At 44.6% G+C, this 21,320-nt stretch overlaps 1 protein-coding gene across 1 annotated transcript; it reads right to left on the bottom strand.

Moving 5' to 3' along the window:
- Positions 1 to 5,429: 5,429 nt before the first annotated feature.
- On the bottom strand, positions 5,430 to 17,916 carry LOC119269359. Its single transcript, XM_037551166.1, has 17 exons — positions 17,550 to 17,916; positions 16,764 to 16,825; positions 15,964 to 16,051; positions 15,813 to 15,874; positions 15,611 to 15,707; positions 15,012 to 15,443; positions 14,029 to 14,898; positions 13,801 to 13,932; positions 13,582 to 13,698; positions 13,088 to 13,165; positions 12,500 to 12,677; positions 10,472 to 10,744; positions 8,037 to 8,414; positions 7,244 to 7,346; positions 6,687 to 6,777; positions 6,530 to 6,592; positions 5,430 to 6,330 (listed from the first exon to the last, which is right to left on the bottom strand). The coding sequence occupies exons 1-17, from the start codon at positions 17,643 to 17,645 to the stop codon at positions 5,617 to 5,619; spliced, it is 3,834 nt and encodes a 1,277-aa protein (XP_037407063.1). The 5' UTR covers positions 17,646 to 17,916; the 3' UTR covers positions 5,430 to 5,616.
- Positions 17,917 to 21,320: the final 3,404 nt, after the last annotated feature.

Raw genomic sequence — 21,320 nt, 5'->3', positions numbered from 1 at the left:
ATGGCCTCTGTGAGTTCAATCCCCCTTTCTTTCTGTTCCTTCTAGCTAGATCTGAGCTGTAGATAGGGTTTGATTTAGATGCAAGGTTGATTAGTGGTCTGATCTGTGAGCTGGTATGGTTGATTGCAATTTGTGGTAGGGCTAGATGTTCAAGCATGTGGTAGGCTAGATTAGTAGTAGAGTTTGAAGTTGAACCTTGTGCTTGTGTTGATTCGTGCTTAGATATGTGATTTGTAGCTATTGGTGGTCCATTTGTAGCATGTTGTTTGTTGTAGATGTATGTTCGTGCTTATAGATTGTCCGGTATGCTTAGTATGATAGCGATGAACCATATGTACTTAGGCCAACTCCACCGCGCGACCCTATCCTATCCGGCCCCGTCCATTTGGGGTCAAAAGGGACAAAAAAGGCGGCCCAGCGCGCGGGGGCAAACGGACTTTTGTCCGCTTTGTGTCCGCTTTCGACCCATCCGCGGCCCAAGTTTGCGCCGCTTTTGGGATGAAACGGACACCACGCGGATGCGCTGGTCGTTTGCGCGTGTCCTCCCCTGGCTCGCCCGTCGGTGGCACAAGACGGGCCTTTTTCTATCCGCCCTCTTCCCTCCCTCCGGCCGCACCCCCTCCACTCTTCCCCACTCTTCCCCTCGCTGCCGCCGCCGCCGCTGCCATTGCAGCCGTGCAGTTCGGACGCAAGCTCGCCCAACCCCTTCCCCTAGGCGCCGCCGAGCTACCCAACCACGGCCACCTGGTTTGCGCACCCGTCGGCCGGTTTTGGGGCGGATCCGGTCGGTCTTGAGCTCGGCCGGTTGTGGGAGGCCTGGCCGCGCCATGGACTGGCCGGGCACCTCGTCGGAAGGCCCTGGCAGGGCCGCAAGGGCACATGCAGGCAGTGGCTCCTCCTTTAGCCGCTCGGATCTGCACCGTCGGTGGTCCACCGGCAGATACACAAATGGCGGCCGACCGGGCTCGGTGCTTGCCCAAAAGCTCGCCGGCGCACTGTTGCCACTCATTAAGTGCGACCACTGCCCAAGGATGGTCGTGCGCCGCGTGTCTACAACGCCGGAACATCCCGGATGGGTGTTCATCAAGTGCTTAAATGATGGGGTATGCGCTTTTTTTAGCTTCGGTTTGTGCTCTAGATTTGACTAGTTGTGCTAACTTCAAATTTTGTTGTGTAGAATGGATGCAAGTTTTGGTATTGGGAAGAAGAGTACATCGATATATTGATAGAGTGAAATTTAGTACATGTTTGTGCACTTTTAGCTAGCATAGAGGTTGTAAATGAGACAAGTGCACTTGTTGCTAGATTAGAGGCTAGACACGAGACTAGGTCTGAGGAAGCAACATCTACTTCTGGCTTGAAGAAGAAAGGAGGATGCCAGATCGAGCCTCCTCCACAGATCAGCAATGAGTGCATCGAGAAGGCCCTAACCCAACTCAAGGGGGCAGTTATGGAAGTTGGCTATCTTCTAAAATGTATTCTTATTGTTCTTATTTTCTTTGGCCTTGCTTTATTAGTCAAAATGTGATGATGTATTGTCATGTACCAAAAATGAATGATGAAAAAAAGTTAAGGACTTGCAAAGAAAAATGCATGCGGACAGGATGCGGTCGGGATGCGTCCGCGCGCTGGGCGCACGGCCACCGCATCTCAGGACACGTCCGGACACGACCCCAAATCCCTACCCAAACGGACAGAATCCAGACAAAATGGACGTCTGTTTGGGGTCGCGCGGTGGAGTTGGCCTTAGTATGATAGTGATGAAGTATGTGCTTGCTATGATAGTGATGAACCGTGTACATGTATGCTCCTTCTTTCATGGATTGTCTGGTATGTTGTGTGCTATACTTATTGTCAATCGTGCTACGATTGTAGGACATGACCACGCAAACGCAAGATCTTAGTCAGACCCTTGTCCTGTCCGACAGCCAGTTTGCTCCATCGTTTGTCGAGGACTCACAGCCTATGTTCGAGATGGCACCTGATTTAGAGGTGTTCGCGTCTGATTCCCTCTATGTGTCAGTAGTGCTCGTTGAGCCAACTCCTGCTACTGTTGCTGCTGCCGTTGCACTCAAGGTAGCAACAACAAAGGCAAAGAAAGATGGTAGGTCGAACAACATGAAGTGGCAGTCGTTCATGTCCACGTTCGTGCTGAACAAGATGTGTGAGCTCATCTCTAGTGGAGTTAGAACTGACAAGGGCTTCAAGGAGTTGCACTTGAACACCGTTGCGAAGCAGGTGTTCGAGTTCTGTGGCCAGGAGGTGTCTGCCACCCAGATGTACAACCACCTGAGAAAGTGGAGATGTCGATGGATCCAAGTGTCCAAGCTGAGAGACCTTATCGGCGCCTCATGGGATGAGAACACTTACTCCATAGTTCTGGAAGCAGAGCACTACACCGACCATGTCGCGGTTAGCTCACAGCCCTCTTCCTTTCATACTGTCCACCATTGACTAGTCCTAATCGCAACTAACAACACTTGTGTTTCATTCTTAGGATCACCCAAGGGACGTTGAGTTTCTCAAAACACCCATACAAAACTACAACCAGATGCAACACATCTTCTCTTTCGGGCTGGCAACTGGGAAGCATGCCATGGGCTCGGGGGAGCCTCTTGGTTCTCCCATGCCAAACTTCCCTGGGACCCCGGACGTCGAGGTCCTTGATGGCCCTGACAAGCCCTTCGTGAAGCCCTTCAACAAGCCATTTGACCCCGCCCATGATAGGAAGAGGAAGAGAGGAGGCCTGATGGAGGAGGAGATCAATGTTTTTTGCAGTATGACTGAGGCGGTGAAGGAGGTGGCAACAACCATCAGGGAGTGCAAGCCCCTCGACGATGAGGCTCTCATGGCAGCTCTCAGCCACCTTCTTGACAACAAGGCCCAGGGTGTTGGGTTCGTTGCCATCGCAGACGCTCACAAGGTGTTGTGCTTCAGGAGCTGGCTGGGCAAGCACTACTGCTAGAGTAGTGCTGCCTGTGAGCGTGCATGATCCCCGACGGCGATGGCGGTGGCGACGACGACGACGATGGCAATGACGACGACGACGTACATTTTGTGTAGGTAGGGCTGAAAAACTATTTGATGGTCTGTATATTTTGGTGAGGTGGTATATACTAACCCCTCACGTTGATGGTGAACTTGCGGTGGTAGAACGACATCCTCTTTTGAATGTGGTGGTAGGTTAACACCAAAGTAGTGCTAGGTAGAACTTGCTATGTCGTATGATCATGCATGCTTTACTTCTTCTCCTCTGCTCCGTTATTGTTTGTGTGCTACTTTGCTTGCTACTTGTGTACTTCATTGATTTGCTAGGGGTTTACAGTTCATGGAAAGAAGTCAGTGCACAAGTGGCACATATAGCAACAACAGCCATAGAGGGTTGAAGAGTAGGCAGGCAGCAGAACAAGCTTACTTCGACTGGGTGCGAAAGCAGGGAGGCAGCAGTGTTGACGATGGCAAAGTTGGAGGTGTCAAGGTAGATCGTCAGTTTGCGCTGAAGCTGAAGAACTTCATCATCTTCGCCCAATTCATCGTTATTGTTGTGTTGTGGCGTTGGTGTGCTAGGTGTGATCATTGTGGGTAAACTGACCAACTAAAATATAAGGTAAGCACAACATGTACGTCGTATGCAACCAAACGCCATGTTTATGTGCCGCTTGGACCAATGCAGGCAACCAAACAAAATGCACTTATGTATTACCTAATACAGAAACACTAGATGCAGACAACTAAACAACTTGCAGCGTATTAGAGCCTGTTTTTGTTCAATCAAACTGGGTTGAAAAATGTATGTGATGCAGAAACTGTTCACAACAATAACCAAACACACCCTTATTGGCCGGGCGGACGAGCGGATACGGAGGATTGCCAAGAGAATCAAACAGGTTCATTTGTTTCGTTCCTAAAACAATAGCTGATCTCACGGCCGCAGCAAGTTGCAATTTTTTTGAGAAGAATCCTTTGTGGCTCTCAAATTTGAACGGCCGCGGCAAGTTGCAAAAAATTATCTTCCCCTTGCACGGCCGCTTCTACTTCGGTGCCGTTCTCGCTGCGTTCCTTACCTTCAATGACCACCACGCACGAAGGCCGACACCACGTCGTTGCCCGCCGACACTAGAATTGGGCTATTTTTTTTCTTTCTTTTTTCGTCTTCTGAAGGCGCTCCCTCTCGTTGTCCCTAGCCCAACAGTGCTCTTTTGTGTATAACATGGCAAATTATTTGAAATTCCATGACATTTTTGCTTTGGATATACTATGGCAAAAAAATCACATCCCATGGCAAACGTGTAGTAAGTTCCACAGCATTTTTATTGAACTTATCATGGCAAATTCTTTTTGATACTTTTTTTTGGGCATGGCAAATTTATTGTTCATAGCATGGCAAATTTATTGTACATACCATGGCAAATTAGAATTTTTGATAAATTATTTCGTGTATATCATGGCAAATTATTTGAATATTCTATGGCAAATTTGTTTTTACATTTATTTTTAAAATTCAAACTTTTGGGGGGCATGGCAAATTGCATTGAGAGACCATGAAAAATTGATTTTTACAGACATGGCAAATTTATTGTTCAGAGCCAGGGCAATTTATTTTTCCCTGGACTATGGCAACTTCTTTTCACAGCCATGAAAATTTTAGTTCAACAACACAACAAAATAAGCAGGGTTAGAGCAATTTTCTAAAAAAAGAAGGATTTCTTTTTTTCCTTTTTCACTAATTTTCTAAAAAAATCTCTCATGTCAACTTCATTTCAATCACAGTCTAAAGACTTCCATTACATTTTTTTAGTGTTACCATGGCAATTTTATTACAACCAGCATGGTAAATATATTTTTTAAATGTTTTCTTTACCATGAGAAATGTTCACATGCAACTTTTACATAATTTTTTCATCATACACATGGCAAATTTGCATACAAAAATTGTTCATTAAATCATGCCAAGTCTAGATGTCTTCCAATCCTTGTTTTGGATGGGGGGTTGGGGGTTAGGAGCTGAAGGTAGGGGGTATTTTCTGCGTAAGTATTTTCTATGATTTTCCATGATCATGGTCTAGATGTGTTTCTAGTAGAAACTTTCTTCTAAGTTTTCCTTTCAATCTGTAATTTATATTTATAAATTAGTTGATGGCAGTTTCAAACTCCCTGCGTCTCAAAATAAGTGTCTCAACTTTGTACTAACTTGATGGAGGGAGTATTATATAGCATGACATTTTTATAAATTAAAACATGGCAAGTTGTAAATTATGTTTCTCTACAATTTTCTGTATGAGATTTTTTTTTCTGTATGGCATCTTTTTCAGAAAGTACTTAACTGGGCCTATGCTGTTTTTCCTGCCCACTGTTTGGCTCGGACAGAGATGCAGAGAGAAAACAACATTAGGGCATCGACTGCATGTAAAAAGCCAAAAGTGCACAAATGATACCCTTACAAGTACATCACATGTGCCTGCTGTTTCTTGCAACAACGATATCATTTTACCATTCAGAAGCATTACAACGAAATCATAGCTCACGGCAACAGGATAAAGTTGTGAGAAGGCTTACAAATATTCTGTAACTATACATGCAAAACACGGTCACATACTTGGGTTCTAGTCAAGAAACTCAGGCTGAGAAATCTGAGAAACCTTCTTCGCATTGCTCTGCGTCGGAATCCTCATCTGAAACCTTTTCGGTTATTTCAGTATCAGCACCCTTGTCGTCAGCTTCGTCGCCGTCCTCACTTTCATCCTCCTCATCGCTGGAGCTCGATTCCGGCTGATCACCGTTTTCCTTCAAACCGAGGCTGCAGTCCTTGGCCGTCTCGGCATCCGGCAAGTCATCATCTGAGTCCTCCTCGTCAATATCACTTCCAAGCTCTATCTGGTCCACCTTGACAATAGGGAACTCCAGCGGCTTAGCAGGCCAGTCCTTGAAGAAATTGTTCAAGGCCATGAATTTGAACGTGTGCAGAAGCCTGTGCCTGTCCCTCTTGATATCAGAGTTAAGAAGCTTCTGCAAGAGGGTTGGTTCCCTACTCTTGGTCATCGCACCACCATCATGACGACGACTATTGTTGTTCCTCTCCCTCGGTCTTTTAGACTGAAAATCTTCTCTGTCGTCGGACCTCTGTCGCTTATTGTCACGGCCACGGCCCCGACCACGGCCACGCCCTCGGTTTCCAAAACGACCACCCCCCTGTCGAGTCTTCCAATTACTTTCCTTTTCATTGCCTTGACGTCCCCTGGGTTGACCCTCAGTGTCAGACAGATAGCCAGGTGGTAGTTCAGGGAGTTCCAAACCCAATTCCTTCTGCTTTGCTATAACTTCCTTGAGTTCCTGCACCAAATGAAACAAGAGTATTCAAGATTAACGCGTGTAGTAGATGGAAATATTGGAACAGCGTCGTCTGAATATTTAGACATATAAACCTGAAGTCTTTCATACGTAGTAAAGAGAACCACTTAAATAGATCAATTCTTCTTCCGTTTAAAATCTAGAGAAGACATACATGAACCATAGTACTAGAGCGGCTTACCCGGCGGCGCATTTGGGCCTCTTCATCTTTCTTTTGCTCATCCAATTGACTCTGACACAACTTCTGTATTATAAGGTCAGCAGTCAGTCAATGCTTCTTCCATGTTGACATAAAGTTGCTCAGAACTAATAAAAAACATAAATATATAAACATTGACCTTGTTTATGTTGGCACTTGTAGGGTAGTTTTTCTTGCGTGCTTGAACCCACTGTTTAACTTCTTTTTTGTCATAAATGATAGGAGGGCGCCTGCAAGTATATACTAAATCAATACAAAATTGGTAACAAATGAGATAGTCTAAGAACATGTGAACTGAAGAACAACAAATAACAAGTTAACAACAAAATATAGGCGTCAAAAAGTTTAGGTCGGCTTGTTCAATTCTGTTACTTTAGTCGATGAACTTTTATTTTTGCTAGAACAACATACAAGGATTCAATCATTTGCCAGACGGCCACGAACATGTTTTAATAATTTAGAACAAAGTGACATGAAATGTCTGGTGGTTAGACAGAAATGTGGGCATCTAGCTGAGTAACAGAAATTTGTTACCACAAGCTAGTTGGTAGTTAGCACTAGAAATGATGAAGACAGTTTTCTACTATGCACAGACCAGGAGAGATGCAGATACCAAAACATGTAATGAAACTCGTTTTCAATACCAATTATACACTTATGTATATGAAAAATATATCAGCATTCAGCATGACATACTTTCGAACTCCTTCAGATGCTGGGCTGTCAATGTGACAATCTCCTGATATTGGACTGTCACTACTTGTAAAATTACATTTTCCTTCTCTCCAGTCATTTCTTCCTGAAAAGATGATAAAGTAACTCATGGTAGTTAGAATACTAATGATATTGTATGGCATGCTCTTCTATCATGTAGCTATGGTGATCAAATTCGTGACTCGATGTATATCATAAAATAGCACAAAGTTATACACAACTGTGGCAGATAAGATGTGAACTGCAGCATATTCATTTGTACTTTCCTTGCAGTTTTTTTTTTCAAGATTCTGTAGGGGAGGCCCTGACAGGAAAATTACAATTTACACACGATATGTACAAGGAATGCAGTGGACTAGACTACACAGCAAGACATATACATGGGACCTTAAGCTAAAGAGTCAATCCAATTGACCAGAGGGCACTTAGCCTCCTCTTTAACCTTATGTACAAGTAACCGCATGCCTTCTGTTCAAAGATTTCATTGTTCCTTTGCTTCCTACTTTCCTTGCAGTTATAAGCACTTAAAATGAAGCTACACATTATGTCAAACGCATCACAAGTTAAGAGTTCAAGGCTAACTGACGATCATGCAGGTTCTACTTTTTTTAGTGGGAAAACAATGCATTGTAGAAATGAGTTATCATGCAATTAGACTTATGGACGCTCCTGCAGCCCTGCTTAATTCTGATTAACACGGCCCCCTATGCATGTTCCAAAGCATGAGGTGACACAGGGTAAGTTCTGTTTGTATGCCATAAGCATAGAACGGTACCTCTTCCACGGCCTTGATTAAAATTTCTCCCTCTCCCCCTGCCACCAGATGGGCTAAACCGTCCATCCCTACCATCTCCTCTTCCCCTTCCACCAGATGGACTGAATTGCCCTCCACCCCTACTATCTCCTCTCCCCCTTCCACCAGATGGATTGAATTGCCCTCCACCCCTACTATCTCCTCTCCCTCTTCCACCAGATGGACCAAACTGCCTTCCATCCTTACCATCTCTTCCAGGGTTAAATCGGGATTTCTGATCTGCTGCATTATTCCTCACACCATTTTCAGAGGCAACATGAGAGATGCCATCTGATTTGTTATTAGTTTGGTTTACCTGTGACAAATTAAGAGAAACATCAATTAGATCACAGACCTGTGCTGTACATTAACAGGGACCAGTACATCTAAGTAACAACAACAAAAGTTGTAAGCCGAGGTCTGCTCGTGAGAGGTATGTGATGATATAGCGATCATATTACCAATTCATAACAGCAACAGTAATATTAACCGATATGTTCACGGATATACGTTCCAAAACAATCACAAAAGCACTTTTCACACATTTATGAGAAGTAAGAAAGTTTGAGAAGGACAAATTTGTGCCCCCAAAAAAGCAGAATGGCATTCAGAATGGAGCTTAGTTGTGCCCATAGGCACAGATACTGTAAACAAGAGATACCAATACTCCAATAGAAAATTCCCTGGTGTGTGGCAGGCAGTACACTAACTATTTGGGCGCAGTCAAAAAATATTTGTATACTGAAACATCATGCTTGGGTAGCCAAACAATACAGCATTGCCATTCATCATTATCAGAATGCCGTCACGGTGTCCTGATCCTAAATGGTCCTGCTAACACCCATAGAGAACATCACTCTGAAAGACATGACAGCTGATCAGCTATCCCAGTGAAATATGCCGCTAGTGGGGGAAATTGCAACAAAAAGGACAATCACAACTATTTACTGATCGAAAAAAGAAGAAGAATGGAGTAAAAAAAAATCAATAACCGCTACAGTGCGCTGATATGATCCTAAAGGCTAAAAGCGTAGTGTTATTATGCAGCAAATGATTCACCAACCTGACCGACCCCTCCACTACTGTTCCGATCTTTCCCATCAACGTTCAGCGCAGGCCTCGGCGGGCCGTTCACCCCGACACCGCTGCCGCCGCTGCCACCATTCCAGGCAGCGCCCATCATCGGCAGGGGCGGCCGAGGCCCGGCCAACCCAGCACCACCAGGCCGGAACACGCCGCCGCCGTTGAAGCCGGCCTGAGGGCCAGAGAAGGCCCCGAACTGATTGGGGTTCGGCGGGAAGCCTCCCGGCAAGAAGGGATTTTGCTGCTGTTGCGGTTGGTGGTGGTGGTGTTGTTGGTGCTGCTGCTGCTGGAGCGCGGCGGCGGCGAGGTAGCCGAGGTTCTGGAGCTGCTGCGCCTGGCCGAAGAGTTGCATCGCGAGGAAGGGGTTGGCCGCCGCCACCGCCGCCATGGGGTTGGCGGCGCCGACGCCGGGGAAGGCGGCGGGGCTCATCTGCTGCTGGTGCATGGGGAGGGCGTGGGGCGGGGGCTGGCCGGGGTCGCCGGGCCGCGGGTGGTGGGGCTGGGCGGCGCTGGGGCGGGGAGGGTGGAAGGGGCGCATGGCGACGGAGAGGGGGAGGGGGGAGGCGGGTGGGGAAAGATTTTGGGTAGGGTTTTAGGGGCGAGGGGAGGGGGGCGTCCGGCGAGGAGACTAGTTAGAGCTGTCTGTCTGACCGTTCGTGCGCTCCTGAGTTCTCTTCTGCTTACAAAAAAAAAACGCCGTGTGATCGTTTTGTGCTCCAACTAGGAGTTTTTTTTTATCGTTTTGACCTCAAGGTTAAAAAACAAAATCGATGCTCTGAAAATGTTACTTACAAAAGCATTTTGGAGCTCTGATTTTGTTTTTTTTGCATGACTTTCACAATGTGATTTCATGATAAAATTTTGCATGCACAACAAACATTTGCGGAAGTATGCCACAAAAAAAATCATAATTTTTTGAATTTTTTTATTTTACTTTCAAGCACATGCCTTTGCTACTTGAGAGAATGTCTTTGACCGAGCAGCTCTTCCACTCATTTTATTAGTAATCAAACCTCTTCGTACAAAGGTACTTTCGTATTTTGATCTGGCTCTTGCGTATGTAACTATGTATGGCTATCAATATATCATGAGAGAATTCCTTATTTAATATTGTCTTAAAAAATCCCTATCTGACACCGGAAAACTATTTTTTCATTATATAACACCGAGTATAAAATGTGCTCCCTTTGTGACGCTTCCATCCATTTTGCCTACTAAGGGTGTTAAACGACACCTGGAAAGACATTTTTACCCCTGGTGCAACTTGTGTCCAATATTTTTCACTTGACCAAAGAAGCAACATTTTTTTCACTTGACCAAAGAAGCAATTTTACCTTGAGGTCGCTGTCGATCAGCTTGCTTCGGCCGGCGCAGATCACATGATGGTCGGGCCTGGGAGGGGCGGCTAGGGCGGAGACAAGGATGGGGGCTGGTCGGCTGTGGAAGAGGAGGATGTTGCAACCCCTGTGCCGGCCATTTGAAGCCGCTCCTTGGTTGCCCTCGCAGCGTAGTCGCCCTCCATCTCCCCCAGCCTATCGCGCAGTCCCCGACGCCTCCAGGAGCATTGTTGTCGCCACTGCTAGGAGGATTGGCGCCGCCACCGGTAGCTAGGGTTAGGAGAAGAGGGGGAAAAGACAAGGACGAGTCGTGGTCGGGAGAGAGCTGCCGGCTCGGCCTCTTTTTTTTCCGTGCGGGCAGGGGCAGTTTTGTCCACTAAACAGAACTGACAAGTGTCTAATGGAGTAATGGTATGTGCTAACGGAAGTAATGAAAATGTTATAAAAGGCATAAATTTTAGCCTTAGTGTTGGGTAAGGAAGAAAAAAATTATTGATGTTAAATAGGGAAGCAAAGTTTAAGATAGTGTTATGTAAGGAATTTTCTTATATCATCATGACTCGTGAGCTTTGTCGTCTTTGGCATCTTGTTTACATGGTACTCCCTTCGTAAGGAAATATAAGAGTGTTTAGAGAAGATATAAATGATCTCCAAAAGAATAGAAGTGATCCATTTTCTTTGGTTGCTTAGACGTAAGTGTCGGAAAGTAATAACTTGGCTCCGGCTAGTAGATAGGTTATTGTTTTAGTTCTCGCAAGACCGACGCTTGGACAAATGGCGACCCTTCTTCTTTGAGTTAGTCTTTCGGGCTTCGATTCTCTTCAAGTTTCTCTCTCGGGACCAATTAGACATAGATCCAGCACATATTCCTGCCAGCTCCTTGAGATGGTGAGGTTAGGTTTTCTCGTTGTGTATACACAACAACGAGCTTTAGTGTCAGGTTCTTCGGATCGATTCAAGGGTTCAACAACAACGACTACAGCCCAAGGGGCACGTGCATGATGAGGGGTGATGGCGGAAGAAGGGTGAACAGCGGCATGGAGATGAGATGAACAAGGCAATAGCTCCATTTTAATAGTATCCATATGATTAACATGTACTCCCTTCGTTCCCAAATATAAGTCTTTCTAGAGATTCCAACAGATGACTACATACAGAGCAAAATGAGTGAATCTACACTCTAAACTATGTCTACATACATCCGTATGTTGTAATCCATTTGAAATGTCTAAAAAGACTTATATTTCGGAACGGAGGGAATATAAATGCATTAATGAGGGAGATGTGATGAACAAGGCAAGCTAGCACCAATTCAAGTAACATCTCACAACAAATTCAGTCAGTTGACGAGCCACCGTACTTTTGCTTAAAGATAAAGATCACGAAGGACCGGAGAATGCGGATGATCCCCTGCTTCTGAAAATGAGTCAATAATATCCTATTTTGATTCAAATAGAACACAGACCCAAACCACGGGCAAATGACAGACTGTGGAAAATAAAAGCAGACTCATGGTTTTCACAAAACCACCACACAGCAATATACAACAGAGCTGAAGGACACAGCAGCTTTGCTTCAGGTGAAAAGACTCCAGCGCACCGGCCATATAGAATTCTGCACATTCCTTTCTAGCAATATACAGGAAAGCTGAGAGTGAGACAGTGAAATCGAAAGATATCTACTGTGCTGTTTCTGGTTTCAAGCATATAGTACACCCGATGGTCCTTTCGGGTTCCGAGCGGTGCAAATCGGCTCTCCTCATCTGTTCATCATCAGCGCCGTTCTTCACCAGCAACTCTCATTCATCAAATGGATTTCTTGGTGGAAACTGTCCTTGCTGTGCTGAGTTCCTGTTACAGGGCATCATGTAAAACATAAGGTCTTACAAACTATAAGAACAGGTGTCGGAGGAGCTTACAGCATATGGGAGTCTTGTACTTGCCCCGGGATGTACGACAACCCTCCTGGATTCAACAAAGAATAAGATAATGTATATGAACAATGAGAGTTAGTGTGTTCGTCTACTTGTGTACTTCTGCTTGACGATCAATTTGGCATGAAGAGGCGGATTACCCTGAGATGCAGAAGGAATATATGGCACGGTAGAATTCTGAGACATCCATGGCTCTGCTAAGTTGATGGAGTATTCTGCGGGAAGATGAGTATCCGGCAATGTTGCTTGTAGTGAGGTCAAATCCATAAACTGAAAAGAGGAATAGAAAAGATGATAAATAAGAACACAAAGAAACAGAGGTTTCCCTTGTGACAGGGTTTTGGCAGTACTGAAACAACTGCATTCTTAAGTACTCCCTCCGTTCCGAATTACTTGTCTTGGATTTGTCTAGATACGGAGGTATCTAGCACTAAAATGAGTCTAGATACATCCGTATCTAGACAAATCCAAGACAAGTAATTCAGAACGGAGGGAGTAGCACCCAATAAGAGAAGAATGTAAAAGGATATCGTGTGTTAGTCAGCAACGGTTTATTCTAAAGCTTACAGTGTGTTTACAAACAAGAGGAACTATTAATAGTCCGTGTCGTTGGCTTCAACATCAGTGTGTTTACAAACAGTTATAAGTGCAAACCAGAAAATAGCAGTACAGTTACACACCATGTCGATGGCTTCAACATCAGACTCAAATGCCATGTCAAACGGATTTGTTGATTTTCCAGCATGAGACACCATGCCCTGAAACCAGATTCAAAAGATCAGTTAAAAAGAACTGGGGTAAAATGGCTCAAGTTGTCCAGTAGCCCCATGACAGGCAAATAAAGCAAATACAACATCGCAAATCTTTCCTACACCAACAATTTGTATACATACATGAAAGCAGTCACAATCCAAGCATGCAAAGGCAGGAGAAGGCATGTAGCATGCCTCGATACACATGCAGTAAGAGCTAGAGAACTGTAAGGCCTCGTATCACCTTAATAGAACTTACATTTTAGCAAGTACCGCAGTAAATTAGATCATGGGGAAACACAAAATACATATCATATGTCAAACCATCCCACATATATATCCATGTAAGCTAGCTTCCAATCATATGGAACGAATGTCAGGGAAGCATGAGGAGAGAACCTTCAATCATGGAGAACACATACCAGTTGGGGTTGAAGTGGTGCAGGAAATGATGGCTCAGCCAGGACACCAGGAGAGACATTGAAGCCAGGGAATATATCCCCAGGAGTTGACCTTTCAGGCTCACCCCTAACCAAGTCCTAAAAGAATGGTTCAAACTGTTCAGTCCAGCCTTCTTTGAGAAATAAAGAAATATGTTTTTTTCAGCTTTTTAAAGTGATCAAAACGCCAGTTACACACACCTGCAAAGTTCTGGATTCCATGTATGGAACACTGGGTATGGCAAATTGATGAGGTGCTACTTGAGGCATATCATTGAATGCAAACACATTATTAGGCATGTTCCCAGTGGATTCACCAAAGGCATTCCAGTCCTAGGAAGCAACCAAGGAAATCAAAATTCATATTTAGCTCAGTAAAAGTAAAGCTGCAGCAAGCTTCACAGCTTTATATACCGAATGCTGAAGTACCTGGGAGTTTTCCTTGGAGACAGGGATTTTCACCTCTTCAGCATTTAAACTCCACTGGTCCATAGTAGGCGGAGATGTTTGCGACATGATGGCACTTGGTGGTGAATTTGGCAATGTTGATCGATCAATTGCTTTGGCAACAACACTTGGCAATGCAGCAGGCACCTGAGCTTGCACATTTGAAACAGAAGTTGACGAACCATATTGAGGTGTGTCGAAGAATGCCCACCCTTCATTAGCAGGCAATGGAGCTGCTGGTGTAATATGATGAACACTAGACGTAGGTGGCAGCTGTTGGTCAAAGCCAGCAAACAGATCCACTGACGGAGGGGAAGAGGAAGTTGCTGGGTCCTGCGCTATTGACAGACTGAAGAGATCTTGGTGCACAGGATGAGATGTGGGGACTGCTTCTGCTGATACAGACGATGAAGTCGTGACAACCTTCTGAACCACAGCATTATGCACAGCTTCTTTAACAACATCAGAATGACCATTAGGAACTGATGCAGTCTGTTGATTAAAGCCGGCAAACAAATCTATTGGTGGAGCATAAACAACAGGTTGCGGCAATGTTGACATGTCAAAGAGGTCTTGATTAGTGAAAGCCGTTGGTTGTGGTTGTGATTGGGCTGAAACAGGCAAATGCCGCAGAGATTCTTGGGGGGCAATTTGGCTGGCTGAAGAATTCGCACTCTGCTGCAAGGCATACGGTTGTGTAGAATGAGCTACAGAAGATGCCCCACTCTGACAGTTTGCAGCAGAGGGCACTGGCCTTTCTGTAGGTGCATCAGGTAGGACACCTGAATCAACTGATTTATTAGATGGTGAGCTACCATCAAACGATCCAAAACTCCCAGAAGAAGCTGTTCGCTGCACATATGAAGAAGATATATTTTATGCCTTACCCAATCTACTTCAAGAATTGCACAAGTGAATAGGTAATTTTACTGCAAAGTGAAGATGCAGATGGAAGGATCAATAACCTGTGAACGACGACCTCCATTAGAGTCTATTTGTGAAACTGCATTTGGATGTCTTTGGGATTGAGGATTTTCAGCTGATACATTTCTTGAATGGTGAACAGAAGGGCTGCTGTACCCTGTATCCTGAGAGCTAGGAGAAAGCACATCGTTTCTAAAGTCACTGGTGCTTGAGGCTGAAAAGTCAGAAAATCTTGATCCGTGACTCTCATTAGCAAATCGATCTTCATGCATCTGATCCTTGGAACGACCAGGACTGTACAATAGGCTGCCGAGTTTCCCATCAAAGAGTGCCCTATCCGAAGGCCTCCGAGCAAGCGTGTTAACTTGCTTACCATATCGTCTATCCTCATACTGAAAATCATAAGGTGGGCTTTGCGAGTATGAATGATAGGAGTCAGGTCTTCTTGTTTCACTTTCATTGCCCTTTACACTCTGTTGAAAAATTAGAATGTATAGTTAGCACATATGTGTGGCTAATAATGAAAAGGATTGCAGCATGAACAGTGTTAGAAATGTTCAACTGTTAGATGAGGGGAAATTCGGCACTTATATGTCCAGAATTAAAGACCATCACTCTTTAGATTTTACTAACTCATTACCTCACTATCAGTGGCTGGTTTGTCGGTGGACTTCGCACCAGCATACTTCTTGTCTACATAAACAGTTCTGATAAATTCCCTTATCCTATCTGGTTTGCTGAAACAGAAAGTTACTTGGTAGCATAAGAGGAAATATAGCAGTTTTTCATAGCACAGAATGCAGGACGTGACTAAAAGGAACTTAAGAATGAAACAAACTCACCTGTTGTCAGGCAATCTCATTCGCTGCCAATCCCAATCTTTTAGGTAGATATCACGTGCTCGCTGCAGTTAGTTACCAACTCTGATGTAAGTCATAAAGTTGAGCAAGTAACTCGAGATGGGAACGGTAGAACAGTTCTGAGCACAGTTACCTGGTTACCACCCTGTTCAAGAGCCCGCACTTCTTGGGTAGTGAATTTAGACATTGACACTGATTTAACACGGTGAGTGAACTCACGGCTGTTATATCAAACACAGAATAAAAATTACTATTAAGGGCACGACAGGAAAATGCAGTAACTGGGGATAGCTTAACAAGACAGCATAACTTCATCATCTATTTCAGCAAATGGCGAAGTGGCTACATGCGGCTATCTCAGGAGACTAGTGGGATGTTCAGTTTGAGAAATTAGCTAATCTAGAGACCATCTCATGATAATCATGAAATGACCTCATGCCCTAGAGTCTTATATGGAAAATTCCATATGCACATATGCAGTAAGAATAGAGTGGAATAGTGTGAGACATTGTGATATTGGATTGTTAACTATTTCACGACAACAAAGAGTATCTACTCCTTTGTATCATAAAGTATGCTCCGTTCATAAATACCCCCTCTGTAAAGAAATGGTCTCCAATATGCATCTATGACCATTACTTTTTGTACAAAAATTATATCATGAAAGTATTGTTCACGACAAAACTAATGATACTATTTTCAACTTACCAATCTATATGATATTGTATATATTAGTCATCAAAGTTAGAAGAGTTCGATTGCACACTTTCTAGGAAGTAATCTATTTGCGAGCGAGGTAGTATCAAATACCACATCACAATTTTCTGCAGAGAATTTGGCATATAACTAAAACTAAACGTGAGATATAAGGCCAAAGAATAAAAGGAAGAACTGAAGCGGCAAAGAAAATCCCCAAAGTTGTAAGATACTCACTGTATCCCACTACATGACAAGCATGTAAAGGTCCAGAAATTGGTGCATACATATTGTGGCCCCTACACCAAAATAAACATTAGTGCGATTCAAAGAAATGTCAATATAACAGCATCTAGCATGATTCAGAGAGTTAAGTAAATACAGTAACCTCATTATATTTAGCGCAAGATTACAAAGGTGGGATTCAACAAAAGTTAAGCAATGTAGAGACCTTTCAGTCAACTAAGCGGCCATCCTTACAAAAATAGTAAGCAAATCTACAACTTGAAAAATACGCAAGAGCGACACAAATTGCTTCTAGTGACATTAAAAGCAGCAAACTATCAGCACTTTTAGCCAACTAAGCAACTACACTAGCAAACAAATGAACGGCAACTGCGCACAGAAGTGACGAGGATCTCGGCAGACCTTCTGAATTAACAGACCAAACCAGCAATCCTAGATTACTCCAATGGCAACAAATTTAACAGTTTATGCAACCCATCAAGGTAATTACCCTATTGATCGGCCAAGCATCTAACCATCTAAAGCAAAATGATATAGGTAGGTAACAGTGCAATCCTTGCCATCCCCAACCCGACAGCCGCAGCTTAAACACAACACACGCGAGGGAACAAATAATCCGCAGCAGAGACAGCAAATTCCGTAAATCCGAGCTAAATCACCGAACCTCACTCACAGTCTCGGGGTCAACGATCCGCGAAGCGAAACGGGACAGACGCGTCAATCAGCTAAACGGCGGCGCGATAAACAAGTGGAGGAGGAGGAGGAGGAGGGCAGTACCACACTGTTGCAGTTGATGCACTTGCGGTTGGGCGGCAGCTTCATGAGGCCGCGGATGATCTTCTCGTTCCTCTCCTCCTCCCTCCGGCTCCCCATGTCTCCACCGGATGAAGGCGGAAATCCCCCCGGAAAAAATGTTTGCCCGGAAAGAAAAAATCGGCGGAAACGGAGAGCCCACGGCGGGCCGGCCCGGAATCGGCGAGCCCTGGGTCGAGCGGGGCGACGGATTCGGGCGCTGGCGCGGGGGGCTGGGGGTTCGGCGGCTAGGGTTTACTGGAGGGGGGGAGGAGGAGGCGGACGGGAATGGCGGCCGCGGCGACGAGTCTTCTAGAGGGGGGAGAGGGGGGATGGGGGAGGCGGAGCGGGGAAAAGGCGTTGGGGATTAGTGGCTGGCTGGCTGGCTGCGAGCCGACGGGTTCGGAAACCCCTTTTCCTTTTCGGCTTAGGATTAGGAAAGGCTTAACGGAACCTTTGCTTGCTTGTTTTTATCGAGCCGGGCGGGGACGGGAGCGTGGGGGTGGCGACTGGTTTTCGTGGAATGGAATAAAACGGGCGGAGTGTGCCCCCGTGCTAAGCAACGGTCTGATGCGATCCTCTTTTTCAAATGCAGATGCACCAGGCTGGTGTCTCGTCCCTCCTTTGTTTAGTTGAGTTGATGATGCGTAAATGGGGCTTCGGGTACTGCGGAACGAATGAAATGAACAAGCATGGACATCCCGGACGGGGACGCTTCAGAGAGCTCAGACGCACCGACACAGTGTTGGGGGTACGATCGGTGCGGCGTCAACGGTTAATTTAGTAGACAGTCTCTATAAAAAGAATCGACGAAAAGGCCTTCCTAACTTTGTTAATAATCAAATAACACTTATATCATCTGGTAAGAATTTAGCAATAAAACTAGAAGGTGCATCCATCCACACCAGGTTTAAAAACCAGTCCGCCGGCCCGACCAGACAAAACCGAAACCGGTGTTGCTTGAAAATCTTCCGACACAGGACCGGCCGCCATAGATCGACCTTCATTCAGCCGAAGAGCATTCACCACCATAATATTATCCATCCTCGCTGATATAATGTTACACTCCATTAGTACACAGAAATGATAGATCTTTGTAACGAATACTAAGAAGATCGTGATGGATATATCATAATAATTGTGTCCCAGACAAATTGCAATCAATCATTGTTACTGTATATACACATGTCACATCTGATTAGACATACTATTATGGATGATTTTTTTTTGCAGGAAGACATATGATGGATGATGATAGATTCTTTATAATATCATGAGCTCCTACGTGGAAAATAATATTTCTATAGTTTTATTTAACAATTTACAATCGATGAATCAACATAATACTGCCTACAATCACACGTGATAGATCATTACAATCGTACATAAAAGTGTCCTAAAACTAGCACCCAACCACACCCCTTAAACCTAGCTCAAACGTTTGAATTGCCTGTCACCCCTTAATACAAACCATATATGAGGTGGATATGAGGACGCCTGGATGCGCCCACCACATCGGACCGATTGATGAGACCCACAAGGAAACCCATAAATCTGCTGAGAGGTCACCGATCCGTATTCCTCCCTCTCCCTCCCGCCCATGCTGCTACCACGACGTCGTCCGTGCAACAGTCCGCTCTGACGTCGTTGGCTGTCGGCCTCCATGGTCAACACTAAGGTAACCTACTAAAATTGCTAACCCCAGAGCGTCGAGCGAATATCTAGGTGGAGATGCGCCTGGTGTGCCTGTAAGATGTATAGTGTTTTACCAAAAATTTACGAAGTAATAGATTGCTAGTTAAAGCCCTAGGTCAAGCTTATATTTATGCTTATGCTTGGCCACGTTTATAGAAAGGAATGGATTGAAAAGCGAAACTTGTTAAAAACCTTTAAACTTGCTCTTTGTGGAGCATTGTATTATGATATTTTTTTGAAACAAAACATGTTTTGTTTATTTCTACTCTCTGGGCAAAATGGATCAATGGAAGGTCTATAAGTAATTGCGCCCAACTGGAGTCTTGCACACCAAGTGATTGCGCCCGACCGGGGAGGGGGAGGGGGATTGCACACTTGAGTAATTGTGCTCGACTGAGGACATGCACATAGATTTTGGTGAGGACCGCAGCAAGTCGAGATCTTCCAAGTTAAAATGTGAAGTAACTTCCAGTATAGCCGCATGCTATTTTGGATCTGCCTTAGTTTTTCTTACCGAAATCCATTACTTTGATACTACCATCGAAGAGGGGCCTTAATTGGCACAGAAAAGGGGTGGAGTGGGACTAAGTGGAGGATGACGCTTTGGAAAGGCGTCATCACAATCTCCTCACAGTCGTGCACTAAAGTGCGTAACAAAAAAATTGGATTGATTGTATCATGTGAGAAACATGTACAAACTCTATAGAGTCAAACCTAATTGACTAATCGTGCCCTTCGTTACGGGCAATTTGAGTAGCTAAGGACTTGAAATGAAGAAGCATCACTCCTTTTTTTTCTAAAATTCTGATTTAAGGGTTCTAGGTTGGGGATTTAACACAATGTTGTATTTCACTTCAGCCCTAAGTATGATTTTATCCATGTTGGAGACTGAGCCTTGGTATATCTACCCAAGTGTTTCACTCTAACCCTATATATTAATAAATATTTACATTTAAAAAAGTTTGCAAATTTTAGTGCCTGTGAAAATTGGCTTAACGACAAACAAAACCCTTAGGAATTCTTTGACTTACCTTGCATATATATACTCCGTTATAATATATTTTTTGCAACGTGCAAGTACATTCCACCTACGCATCATCACTTGTCATGTGCAGATGACAAATGTATTAAGAGGTGAAGGGTCATGAGTCTACACTCAACGAGCCCAATGACGTTGATGGAGCCCTAACTTAGAATTATCTATTTTTTCGATGTAATGTGACAACACTAAGTTGTGCCAATGGTATGTATATGTAATCCTAGATCCATTGTTTTGTAGTAAATGATGTATATTTTACTGATATCTACTCTTGTCACTATCTGTGCTAGTTACAATCCATGGATAGCACAATAAGTATGCAGACTTGGATCCTACCAGATTCAGGTCTTTATAGCACCGTCCAAGCACATCGAGCCAGGCACAATGCCTCCAAACTCTTGGGAAGAGCCAAAGTAGGAGAAGGTGGAGGTAGCATTGGAGCAGGAGTGGTGCGGGAGATGAAAGGGGGAGGCGCCATGCATGGTAGATTTGGCATGGAGGATGAGTTGGAGGAGGTCGAGCTTGCAAGCGGACGAGGCAACAGAGGAACATGCCATCCTCGGCTCCATCCAGTTCGAGATGAAGGTGGCGACAAATTGCCGCTTTTTCCATGAGACTGATGTGAAGCCGGAACAAGTCTTCGCAGTCGCAGAGGAGGAGGAGGAGGAGGAGGCACCGAAATTCACCCCGCAAACAACAACCACAAGTTCAACGGCTTCGCCAAGAAGGTCATCAACATGTCCATGACGATGAGTAGAATTATGGTAGCTAGTTTGTTTTATGTACGTAGATGACATGAACATTGTACGGAGTTGTATGAAAACGAAGATCTAGAAGTAAGGAGTGTGGTTGCAGTGACTGATAAGTAATGGGTGATCGGACGTGGTGCATAGATGAATCTTTGTCTGGTGGACTGAGCAGCGGCGACGGTTTGTGTCGTGCTCTCTCTTGAGGGTGTTATCATGAAGCTTAGGTGTTTTAGGATGTGGCGTGTCGTTGTACTCTGATCTTCCTATGTTATC

Source organism: Triticum dicoccoides, chromosome 3A (genome assembly GCF_002162155.2).
Source record: "Triticum dicoccoides isolate Atlit2015 ecotype Zavitan chromosome 3A, WEW_v2.0, whole genome shotgun sequence".
Classification (NCBI taxonomy): Eukaryota; Viridiplantae; Streptophyta; class Magnoliopsida; order Poales; family Poaceae; genus Triticum; species Triticum dicoccoides.
This window is presented reverse-complemented; position numbering and strand designations above follow the sequence as displayed.